The sequence below is a fragment of the Mytilus californianus genome, unplaced genomic scaffold (assembly GCF_021869535.1).
Source record: "Mytilus californianus isolate M0D057914Y unplaced genomic scaffold, xbMytCali1.0.p SCAF_7, whole genome shotgun sequence".
Lineage (NCBI taxonomy): Eukaryota > Metazoa > Mollusca > Bivalvia > Mytilida > Mytilidae > Mytilus > Mytilus californianus.
In genome coordinates, this window is record NW_026262723.1 from 97,779,553 (window position 1) to 97,792,877 (window position 13,325).

Here is a 13,325-nt window from a genome sequence, read left to right on the forward strand (position 1 = left end):
TTAATTTTGAATGGAAAAGGAAAAGAACCTGGGAAATTCTTTTATAAATATCTTTGTTTTGAACATGAGAATACCTATAAATCGTTATAATAATAAAGCTAACCTTTGTAAGATTTCAGATAATAAATTTTGTTTGTTCTTATTATATATATTATATTTTCACTTTTATGAGTTTGTGCATAAGTTTTTTATGCTCCCTCTGTGAGCAACGGTGGGCATTAAGTTTTACACTTGACCGTCCATTTTTCTGTCTGTCTGTTCTTCTGTTCGTCCCATTTTAGTTTCTGCACTCTAACTTAAGTGGGTAGAACTGGGGTATGAGAGACAACTCTTACAAAGGTTTTGGAAGTCATTTGTGTGTTTTAACCTAGTAGTAATTAAAACAGTGACCAAGCATTTATGTTGTTTACATTTGGTTATGAGAATGATGCAGGAGCATATATAAGAAAATTGGACTAGTTTGACTCCTCCAAGCATTAAATTAAGGAATTACATGTTTTTAAGATTCAAAAATCAAAAGCTGAAAAGTTAGAAAATTAACATTCATACATGAAATGCTTTTGAAAAAAAACTATGTATTGAGGAGTTTTTGGAATGTCTCTTGAAATCTTGCAAGGTTTGGGAAAAATTGAATTGGAAAAAAATTAGCTTGAATAATGAAGTTACATGTATAAGCTTTTGATTCATAGGCTGTAATTAACTGTATGTCTTTGGTTTTCAAATACAAAAGGCAACATTATAGAAGATATGATCTGAACATCCATCCTAGTACAATCTTATGTAAACAGATAACACAAATTAGCACAATGATAGAACTAAGATAGTGACAGACTGTCAAAACCTTCAATTTAGCATCTGCTTGTCTGATGACAGGGGCATTTTGTAGCCATGGGGAGAGAAATCAACATTACATATCTTAATGTAGGTATGTCAATTCGTCCCATGTGTAATCATCCCATACAGAATATTACTGATTTTACTTATAAACTCGACTATAGTTGTTGCGACCATACAGTTTTTACTTAAACACACAAAAGTCACGCAAAAAGGGAGTTTAGAAGGTTTTGTAGGAAAAAAATGAATGTTGTCCAAAAAAAATCTTTTTTTCTTATGTCTGTAAGCCAAATTGTTTTTAAAATTTTTAAATTTCAACAGTCAAATTCAACAAAAAATTGTGATTTTGAAGTTTAATAAACAATGATTGTTTCAGAAATTAAACGATAAATTTTTTACTGGCAAAGTTTAAAAAATAAATATGTAATCTGAACTGGGCAGAATTTTTGACTTATTCAATAGTTTTGAACTATTTATATATGTTCAGGCTACATATATTACCATGACAATTCACAATTACTTTAAAATATGTTTCTACTACACATTTTAACAGTCATTGGTATTCCAAATGAAAACTGCAAAAACACACAATAATATATGCTACTAGTGTTTTCAACCGTTTTAGGGTACCCCAAAATTGGTCATATTTAATATACCATAAACATAAAATGCAACAGTAAATTTCAACAAGACTTTGTCAGATGATGCATAGACGCATACCCGTTTGATGGTGTAAATATAAGAAAAATTAAACGAGTGGAAAAATTTGGGGTTACCAAGGCATACCCACTTAAGTTTGCCTCATGCAAATTTTATTAAACTCATACACAATGCTAAAAACGAAAACTAGCAGACAGAGTTCAAATTTGGGCAGTGAGTCACTTACTGTTCTAGAGTTATGTCCATTTTTAACTTCATTTTTGGGGTATTTGAGGGTATTGGTAGAGAAAAAATCTCTCTCATCACTTGGGTTTATCATGGAAAAGTCAAAATTGTTGTAGGTTGCACTTTGTAAATACAGCTGTTTCATAAACCTCACCTCTTTTAGGGAGATATATAATATTCATAGATATTTTGTTTTGTTTATGTACTGGTTCCCAGATATGATCTCTATGTTTCATCTCATAGAGACATAACTTGGGAATGTTACCAGTATAAATGCACATGGTAGGCGGTGGAATTGAATTCTGAGTAAGACATAAAGTGAAGGGAGGGGTAGTTCAGAAATTTAGTATAATTTTAAACTCTTAGAAGTTCAGGGCATATAAATGTTGAAAATATGACACACAGCCCTATGTTTTGACCTTTGAATAAAAAAGTAGTGCATATCAACTTTCCATTCTAGGATATAATTTTTTCCGAAACTTCATAGTAAAAGAGGCACAGTTTTAGCCATAAATGGAGTTCCTATAGTAAATTGCATGGTCTATATTTTCAGAAATGAAACCTGTAAGCCTCTAAATGACTAGATGGATATTTGTTTGAGTAAAATGTATTTGCAGAATTAAGCAAATTTAGTTTCTAGCAAATTTCATCTTTTAAATCTTAAAAATAATGATTCAGTTTAAACCATTCTTACTGTGAAACAATTTTCTTTAGTTAAAGATGTGCAAAGTTTGCTAGAGGATTCCCAGATCTTTGTTTGAAAGTCAATAATGATTTTATAAAATTAAATGAAAGGAAAGATTCTAAAGTTTTTAATGATTTTATAAAATGGAATGAAAGGAAAGTTGGTGAAATAGGTAACCTAGCTGTCATATGATCATTGTATTGTGAAATTTATAAACTTTAAATACCAACAAATAGCACTCAATGGATTGGAAAAAATGTTTAATTGCTATATATCAATTTAATTTCCATTTTATGATATTTTCTCCTTGATAAAAACATTTTACCAATACACTTATAGGATATTAAAGCGAGTTTAAATACCTCCTGAGACATTAAAAAAAATCAGTGAGGCAATTATAAACCTTGTTAAAATTTCCATATGGCTGGGTAACAAGTCGTCTGCAAGAAATGGAAATGATTGATTATACCATTTCACTTACTGATAGACAGCAGTTTGGCTTGAGGTTATTGAACATACTTTGGAGTTGATGATTTTGAGTACATATTCAAAATACATTATTATTGGCAGCTCATTGTGGCTTAAATATGACAAAGTTAAGTTAAAACTCAGTCATTAGGTGGTGATATTTGCTTAGATTTGCCGTAATCTTGAGGTAAAAACTGAGAGTTAAGTCAAAGATATTTTATGAAGTGAGGCCTTGTTAAAAGAGCACCCATTTGTTAACTTATATGTCAATATCTCCTTTAAAACCTTTCTGCCAAATGAAACCAAATTTTGCTTGATAAGTCTTATGGATCAGTTGAAATATTTTAAATTGTGTCCGTCTTTCCTGTCTGTCATCTCAGATCCCTGACAGTGTACATTAACTTACCGTTAGCAATGCTTATCATTCACTGGGATTTTTAAATCTTTCTCTTCAAATGGACCAAATGTCTAATAAGATATGATTGGTTTTGAGTTTTCTGGCCCTACAAAATGGCTTCCAAAATTGAACCTAATATGTCAATAAAACTTCATACCTCACCCTCTCTGCTGATAGTATCTCCTCGTTGTTAACTGCTCTGCCATTTTACAAGGCTGGGGTTGCAGATAATGAATAACCTGAAATTGATTCCGTCTTTTAACTAACAATATATTTAACTTTGTAAATACAGTTAGGGAGGTCTGATTTAAGATTGCTACTACAAATGAACACGATGGACCAATACTGAAATGGTACTGTATAATGGGATACTCATTTGGGAGTGTCATTGTATTATTATGTTTTTGATTGGGTCAAGATGTCTTTTATTATTTTAGGGGTAATGAGACTGAAAAGTAATTTACTAGAATTGAATTTTTAAAATAGTCCATTTCATGAAGAGTTAATGGGGTTTACAATTATGAATAGTGCTAGAAATTTCTTCATATAAGACAATAGCTTTTGATGCATTTACTGTAGAACTTATAAACAGATCACCTGAATTGATTCTATGTTTAATGATGTAAGCCTGACCCAGAATACATAAAAAGGAAAACAGGAATCGCCAAAAATACTGGTCATTACAACACACCAAATCAAGCCAGACCAACATCCAACTCCTCCGAAAAAAAAAAGACATTCAAACAAAAACACCTGATCTAGATAGGCCAGTTTGAAATTAAAATGTGCCAGACCATCAGAAGAAAAAACCATTATTACTAAATTGATGAGTGTATCACGCCAGCCAAAAGCCCTTACTGTTGAAAAATGTAAGAAATTTCTAAAGTAAGATATATAATTTTTCAATGTTTTATTTCTATTAACGACATAACAATCCCAAGTAGGGTGAGAAATACCCTCTAACAATAAAATAGCCTGTCAACACTGTGGTTGTGAATTTGAACCCCACTCATGGCAATGAGCATTCAATTCTTTTCTTAATTGACTAGCATTGCCAGTTTTCCAGCCAAAGATGGGTGCTTCTCTCCAGGTTCTCTGGCTTCCTCCACCAATAAAAAATGACTGCCATGATATAGCCAAGAGGGCTAAGTGTAGTTTTAAACACAACCAATCAATCTATCAGTCTTATATAATCTAAAACCATTTCTAAATATTTTCTTGGTTTTGTTCATATTATCTCCATTATAAGGTTGTGCTTAATTTCAATAGGTAATTACAGATCAATTTTGCATTTTGTTATTGAATTACATTCTTGACATTTGAAAATTTTATGAAAATGATTGCTGTTTACACCTATTATAATTATGCAATGTAAATGTTAAGAATTATATCACATTTGCGTTTCATTCTGGTTAACCCATTTTTACTGAGGGGACTTTGGTGGGGTGAATGATGATGATGATGGATGGCTGTTTAAGGTCCAGAGGCAAATTAAATGCATATTCAGGTTGAGAACACGTTAATGTTATATGAATATTCACCCTGCTTTGTACTAGACCAGCACGCTAAGCTGGATTTTTAAATTTCTAGTTCACAAGGTAACAGTTCTCAGGAAGACATGTCACCCTTCCTAGACACAATATTCTGACTCAGAGCAGACCAGTCTTTGCTGTTACTCCTTAATGCTGCATACTTAGCAGAGAAGCAGCAAATACCAATTTTAAAGTCTTTGGTTTGATCTGGCCGGTATTTAAACACATTGCTTCCTGCACTTGAGGGGAATACAAGAGTACCGAGGCAATTTGGTGGGGAGGAAGTGGGGATACTGTGACAGTTGTTGGATTTTATGGTTATTTGAAAACGTGACATTTTCTGAAAGCTTGAAACTTGTACAATTCAGCTTTAAAATTTTTTAATTTCATTTACAATTTACAGATGGGTGGCAGTTTTGGTGCTTTAGGTTAAACTACTGTTTAAAAGTAAAAATACAATATTTGATTACCTGTTTGACATTGTAATTGATTTGTTACATACAATTATTACTTTTGAATTTGAAACAAGTTTAAAGAGACAGTGTACAGACAAACAAAACTCAACTTCACTTATTGAAAAACTTTTTCACAAAAGTAACATGAACCGGTTGTCACATTTGGTCTAAAATAGATTTCTTGGTCTACTTTTACTGTAGTGTTATTATCTCTTCATGCTGAGTATAAAGCTATTCAAGACAATTATCAGTTAAGTCTACGTTGTTGGGATACTCAGATGAGACTTATTCCTGTAATCATAATGGTATTTAAATGTAGAAAGTCACTCAGTATGTTATAAATTATAGTTTCTTAAGGATAATATAAGGTGTTAGATGGAATTTAGTACTATCATAGTGTAAACACCTCCTCTTGTTAAATCAACACTTTAAATGGGTAGATAACAATTTCAAATTTTAATGGAAATATTGTTTCAATAGTGAAAATATTCAGATTCGAAATTTTGTCATCAAGTCCAATAGTTTGGACTTTGGAGGCCATATTCATGTAAATCATTGGGAATACAACCCAATTATCCTTGAATATAACAGCCAAAGTTATCATTGGAGGCCATAATCATGTTAATCTTTGGGAGTACAACCCAATTATCCTTGAATATAACAGCCAAAATTATCATGTGACAACTTACATGATTTGAGATTTACTAAATTACCAAGAACTCATTTTAGCTGGAGTGTAATTTTTTAATCTAATTTTCATCTACCTTCTTTCCAAACTTGAAATGTGGAAATTAGAAAATCAAATGCAATTCTATCCAAGTTGCCTACCAATGCTATGAATTTCATCCAAAATCTGATACCTTCAATTTACAAGTAATTACTCCAAGAATCCTTTATACAGATTGCAGCTTCAGTATTTTGAAAGAGGGGATCATTATTTTATATCTGTCAAAGTGAAATATATATTTGTAATTTTCACAATGCATTAACTATATTTGCTTCTTATAAGGGAGGAACTGCCCCTGGCCTTACCTCTTAATCTGGCATTGATAACCCTTGCTCCATCTGTCCTTCATCTTTAATTTCTGTGTTCACTTTTTAGTTTAATTCTCAAATTTTTCAGAATTTAATGCTATTAGTGACCTCAAATTTGTTAATCTTACAAGGAAGCAAGAAATGTTTATCTGTAGTTTACTAGTGGCTTTTGTAGTTCTTAGACATATAAAAAAGTCAGCAGGAATAAGGCAGGTCTAGTCTACTCTGAAAGTATTATGTTGATTAGTATATCTGTACTGAATGCTGACATATATAGAATAACCATACATTGTCTCGAAATACACATTTTATTTGTACAAGGCTTAGAAACAGGTAGAAAGCAAGGCTGTGCTGAGCATTTCTATCCTGCTTTGAACCGAGTACAAATAAAAATTATATTTCGAGACAATGTATGGTTATTCTTTATATACTGCAACTCCTATAACTGTTCCAAATGAAATATTTAGGGTAAAAATCCTTTTTTTATTTGAAGCGGACAACATAAAATTTCCGTGAACCTGTATTGTTTATTGGCGTCATAAATAAAACTCTACGGAAACTCATTGTCAACGTCATAAACAAGGCGATATACGGTAAGTGACTGTATATCACAAATGAATATACGGTCAATGCAATTTGATTACGCAAATAGCACAGCTGCAGTATATATAGGCAATGAAAGTCTAGTCAAGAATACTTTATGTCAATTTAAATGAAAAAAAATATTAGAGAATATCTTAAGGGATTTTTCTTTTGACTGTTCTTCCATTTAAAAAATTTCAAATTATTGATTTAGTTTTTTATTTGATCTTATTACCTCTTAAATAATTTTGATAATGGTTAATAAAATGTCAAGGATTACTGTTGTGTATCCATGCAGTAATCTGAGGAAACTGTTATGTTACATGCTTATTGGCTCAGACAATATTTATCTGATCATTAATATTCTATGTAATACAATTTTGTCAATTTATAATATATTTTGCTAATAAAAATTCATTTATAGCATAATGTTATACAAGTACACGGTATAAAATACAAAAGTGAAAAATAGGTGACTTCAATGGGTGCCAATTTTTTTATTAAGTGGGTTTTCCGATGGAAATCCAGGTATTGATTTGGGGATGCATGGCAGGAGGCTCCCATTGTTTCCCTTCAATATCTTATGAACTGTTGAACCAATGCTTTTCAAATTTTAATATGTTATTTCTGGTAACAAAATGGAGATCATTATAGTATAGCTTATCGCCATATTTGAGTATAAAAATGAGACAACACTTGACTGAACAAAGTATGGATTATATGAGTGCCGTGTTATTTTTTAATATTCAAATGCAGCGATTAGTTATACTTTTTATATATCAAATGCAGCAATTAGTAATACTTTTTATATTCAAATGCAGCAATTAGTTATACTTTTTATATTCAAATGCAGCAATTAGTTATACTTTTTATATTCAAATGCAGGTTTTCTTTGTTACCATATTTCTTGATATTATATTATTTTATAGTGTATCCTTTTTATACATGTATCTTGTTGAAATCTGACGAAGTTTCAATTTCAGTATTACTCACAGTAGTGCTGTGTTTACTTATTTTGGACTGTATGTGAATGATCTGCATACTCAAATGGTTTGTCTCAATCATGACCATGTAAGTGTACCCATACGGTCAAAAATATTATTTTTTTTAATATCTAGTCTAAATTGACAGTCTAAATACTTTTGGTCTTGAAAATTTCCACTATCCCTGATTTTTATGCCTTTGCCGTAGCGGAGGGGGCATTCAGTTTTACCATTGTCTGTCTGAACGTCTGTACATACATCCCATGGTTTCCGTTCTCTAACTTTTAGTTTGCCTCAACCAAATGTTATGAAACTTATACACAATGCTTATTACCACAAAATACAGATCAAGTTTGAATTTTGGTGGCATCACTTTAACCATTCTAGAGTTATGCCCCTTTACAAATGGAAAAATTGCTCAATTTTTCCTTTCCGTTCTCTAACTTAAGTTTGCCTGAATCAAATGTTATGAAACTTATACACAATTCTTATTACCACAAAATAAAGATCAAATTTGAATTTTGGTGGTGTCACTTTAACCGTTCTAGAGTTATGCCCCTTTACAAACAGAAAAATTGCTGAATTTTTCGTTTCCGTTCTCTAACTTAAGTTTGCCTCAACCAAATTTTATGAAACTTATACACAAAACTTATTACTTCAAAACTCAGATCAAGTACAAATTTTGGTAGCATCACTTTTACTGTTCTTCAGTTATGTCCCTTTATAACTTAATATGATATGCAAGCGGGGGCATCATCTGTGTCCCATGGACACATTCCTCATTTATTTGTTTTCTCATTTGACTCTTTATAGAATATTATGAGTAGATCAGTGTGTGGTAACACCATTGTTTTAAGCCCCCATCATAGCAGAGGGGGCATTAAGTTGTTTTTTTATAGTCCCAGAAAGCAAAAATTACATTAACTACATGTGTGTGTCCATAGAATGTTCAGGCTAGTCAATGGGTTATAAACTACTGTGAAATTTTTAGATACAGAGACCATTGACACATCAAGGGTTCCAAAATTTCAGTCTCCTCACCAATTATGTCAATGATATTATTTCATGTCTTTTCTTTTTAATGTTATCTTTTTTCCTTTTTTTCTCAGATATTTGAATTGAGAAGAGATATTCCAAATCCAACATACGGAAAATCAACAGAAGAAAATGTTACTATGGAGAGTTAGTTCAGTGGATCTGTTAGGACAAATCATAAACATTGTATGAAATGTAAAATAATAAAAAAAGCTTAAAACACTGAATGTAATACTTCACTGATTAATAAACACTTTAGAGAGGAATTAATGAAGCATAAAATGAAAGCATTGACAAATAATAGGGAAGCATTTTTAAATGCATCTTTTGCAGACCAATTGTCCATGCTTGTTCTTTGTTTTCTCATGGCTGCATAAATAACTTTGAACACTGATAGAACTTTTGAATATATTATTGTAATAAATTTATTGAATGTACGTTTGGTGCTTGCTAAATATGGTCCACTTTGATCAGGTTTATCTTTACCAATTTATTCACAACAACAGTGTAATGTTATGACCAGATCCATATCAGCAATTAGTTTTTGTCTCTTGAAGTAAAACATTGTTTCTCACAAATGTATACTTTAATTCAATCTCAAATTCTTTGCTATCCTTATTCGTTAGTATTTTTGTCAAAAACATGGTACGTTTTCGCAAATTATGTTGGTTTTTGAGGTTTGTGACATTTGAGTATCTTATATGACCCTTGAAAAGACAGAATTTCCCCAAAAAACTATTGGGTTTCTTGAAAATGTCAAGAATTAAACTTACCAGGTAACACAAAATAAATACTCATTTATTTATAATTCATCTCTCCCCTGTTAGGCTAATAAAGGGAGCATTTAGAATTGGATTAAATAAGGAAAATGTCACAATTGTTGTTCAGTACAAACAATAATGTAGACTTCTGCCTACCATAGACTTCTGCCTACCATAGACTTCTGCCTACCCTAGACTTCTGCCTACCCTAGACTTCTGCCTACCGTAGACTTCTGCCTACCGTAGACTTCTGCCTACCGTAGACTTCTGCCTACCGTAGACTTCTGCCTACCGTAGACTTCTGCCTACCGTAGACTTCTGCCTACCGTAGACTTCTGCCTACTGTAGACTTCTGCCTACCACAGACTTCTGCCTACCGTAAACTTCTGTTTATCGTAGACTTCTGCCTACTATAGACTTCTGCCTACCGTAAACTTCTGCCTACCATAGACTTCTGCCTACCGTAAACTTGTGCCTACCATAGACTTCTGCCTACCATAGACTTCTGCCTAGTAGACTTCTGCCTACCATAGACTTCTGCCTACCATAGACTTCTGCCTAGTAGACTTCTGCCTACCATAGACTTCTGCCTACCATAGACTTCTGCCTACCATAGACTTCTGCCTACCGTAGACTTCTGTTTATCGTAGACTTCTGCCTACCGTAGACTTCTGCCTACCATAGACTTCTGCCTACCATAGACTTCTGCCTACTGTAGACTTCTGCCTACCGTAGACTTCTGCCTACCATAGACTTCTGGATTATATTTATGTTATACAAATATTATTGGTTTCTCAATTGAAAAATCTGAAGACAAAAATAAACAACTTTCTTCATGAATGTTTTTATTGTTGGTACATATTGATGAAGTTGTCACTTGTCACCATCCTATTTTATGTAAGTACTGGTGTCAGGTTTGGTCAAATTTTGGGTTGCAAGATCTATTTCTTAGAAACCTATGTTGATATATGTATATGAAAAAATCCAGATGTTGTTCAGCACTGCACTTAGCTGTTGCATACAATTTTGATACTTTACTTCAAATGTTATACAATTTTGATACTTTACTTCAAATGTTAACTCAGTATTTCAATGATTGAGCAACTACCCTCATATCCAATCATTTCATTCTTTTGAAGTTCAGTAACACTTCCTGTTTTCCTTTTACTTAAGAACCTGTTTGTTAATTAATACCAAAAAAAAAATATATTAAAAATCAGATACTGGTTTGATATCTGAAATATATAATTCTAACAAGATATATCTTCAGATTCATGAAGTTGTCACTTGTCACTATCCTATTTCTTAGAAACCTATGTTGATACATGTATATAATGAAAACATCCTTTTAGTTTCCTTCTTTGAAACCTTCATTATATCTGCTGTAGGCTAGTTCATAAATACCAGTGGTTGTCTTTTGTGTACCAGTATATTGAATGAGAAATTGTTCTGGTCTTTTGTGTGTATTTTACTAAGCTGTTTGATTAATGTCCAGTTGCAAATATTTCATGCCTCTATTCAGGACAAGAACAAGTTTATTAATATATCAGTTGGTTAGGATCTTCAAAATAGGTAGAGTGGTATGCAAGGTGAATGTAATCTGGACTGCAATTGAATGCATAGTATGTTTGGTAAGTTGGACACTAAGGCCATTTTCCCCCATATTTGTTCACAGGTGATCAAAAGCAGACTGTAAATGTAACCTACTGAAATTAAAATATTGAAAATTCGAAATGATATCATTCAAAGATTGTTTCACAAAGTTACATATACCCAGAAAATGCAAATGTCATTCAGCACTGCACTTAGCTGTTGCATACAGTTGTGGTACTATATTTCAAATGTCAACTCAGTATTTCAATGAGAGAGCAATTATCCTAATACTGGTTAGATATTTGTAGAATATAATTCAAACAAGATATATGCATCAGTTTGGACATGATGGTTAACTTTGGGTTTCTTGTGATCTTGCATAGAAAGATATGTTTATAGATATCATATAGATTATACAAGTGGTGAGAATAAAATATTGAATCTGAATCTAGACATGTACAGTCTTAAGATTCTTCTACATGCATTATCCTTTTCCTTTTATAGTTGTAGTCTCTAAGTGAATGGTAGTGGTACAAAAAATGTATTATGTTATAGTTCAAAAGCATGCCTTGAATACCTTTCAATATTGATATTGAAGTTCCAGTACCTGGGGAAAGACAGTGTTCCCAAATATACATGACTTCTGTAGCATGTATCATGATAAGGACTATCAGAAACACTTTTAAAATGGTGTATGAAAGAAGTCGAGATTTAAGTTTTTTCTACACATAATTACAAGGAGAGTAATATGTTGTCGATGAGACAGCAACCAAACTTTTTGATTATACTTACAAGTTTTTAACCGGATTTTCGAAGAAAAAATCAGTTATTGATTTGGGTATGTACGGGGGGTGGGGGGCTGCCAAACAGTGTCCGTTTATTTACTTAAAATTGTTTTGATGAAATTTTTTTAAATTTTTATATGTTGTTTTCTGTGACTAAATGAAGGTGAAGTTCAATTTTCACGACTTTAGCTTTTCTCGTTCTTGAATTTTGGACCCTTTTAGAAACCAGAAATTTACTTATTATGTGATTGAGTTATTTCACTTTGAACAGAAATTAATAAGTTTATGTATAGCTGAGATGTATCAATGATTGTATCTGTTCAATTGATTAGTCAGGAGTTGTCAAAAATTGCTTTATAACTATTTTTTTTTTAAGTCTTGTGTGTTTTGAAGGTAGATGTCACAGTTGTTATGTGGTATTTTATTTTTGTTGTGTGTGTTAATGTTAAATTTTTACTTGATCCAGTTTGGGTGTCCAGATTTGCAAATATCATTTTCATTAGATAATAATCTATTTTTATTAAAGGATACATTTCATTACATTACATTGTGAAGATAAAGTTGTTGACATTGATAGATAAGTTGCAGATAAGATATTAGTTTGTGACAAATGAAAGAAAAAATATTTGGAACTATTAATTATATTTGATTATAATTTGAAAACATCATATCTAATTTTAGAGAACAATTTTTTAGTGGTGAAATCATATCTAATTTTAGATTTGCATTACTGGTTCATGGAAACAAGTTTGAGTTATTTCCCTTTGAACAGAAATTGTTTTAATTAATAAGTATTTCATCAAAAATTGAATTTTTGGGGTTCTTTGATAAGCTGATTCTTACAATGTACTTAGATTTTGGATATTGGACCATAATAGATAAATGTCCAATTTCAAATTTTTCAGTCCTTTGTCCACATTTATTTTGTGTCACAAACCTATGCTGTATCAAATATTTAATCACAATCCAAATTCAGAGCTGTTTTAAGCTTAAATGTTGTGTCCATACTTGCTCAACTGTCCAGGGTTCGACCTCTGCAGGAAAATCCGGTTTGTTGTCACTCTGACAGCCTCTTGTTATTTATAAATCTTATAAACTTTCAGGTAAGAGGTATGTCCAATTTCCTTGCCATTTGTTTCACACACAGGCTCAATACTTTGAAGGAAAAAGCAACAATATTACAAAGTTTACATTTTGTAAAAAATTTGCATTGAAGGTCATCTTTTATTGAACCAAAATGAATTACTATCATAATTAACATCTAGAAGACAATAAATATATAGCTTAATTTTTAA

At 31.7% G+C, this 13,325-nt stretch overlaps 1 protein-coding gene across 1 annotated transcript in view; it reads left to right on the top strand.

The window, feature by feature from the left end:
• Window positions 1-9,328, top strand: part of LOC127708814 (U4/U6.U5 tri-snRNP-associated protein 2-like) — a 44,793-nt gene extending 35,465 nt beyond the window's left edge. The window contains exon 14 of the mRNA XM_052213955.1: window positions 8,966-9,328. Within this exon, the coding sequence (XP_052069915.1) occupies window positions 8,966-9,043 (78 nt within the window). The 3' untranslated portion in view covers window positions 9,044-9,328. The remainder of the gene's footprint in view (window positions 1-8,965) is intronic.
• The last annotated feature ends 3,997 nt before the right edge of the window (window positions 9,329-13,325 follow it).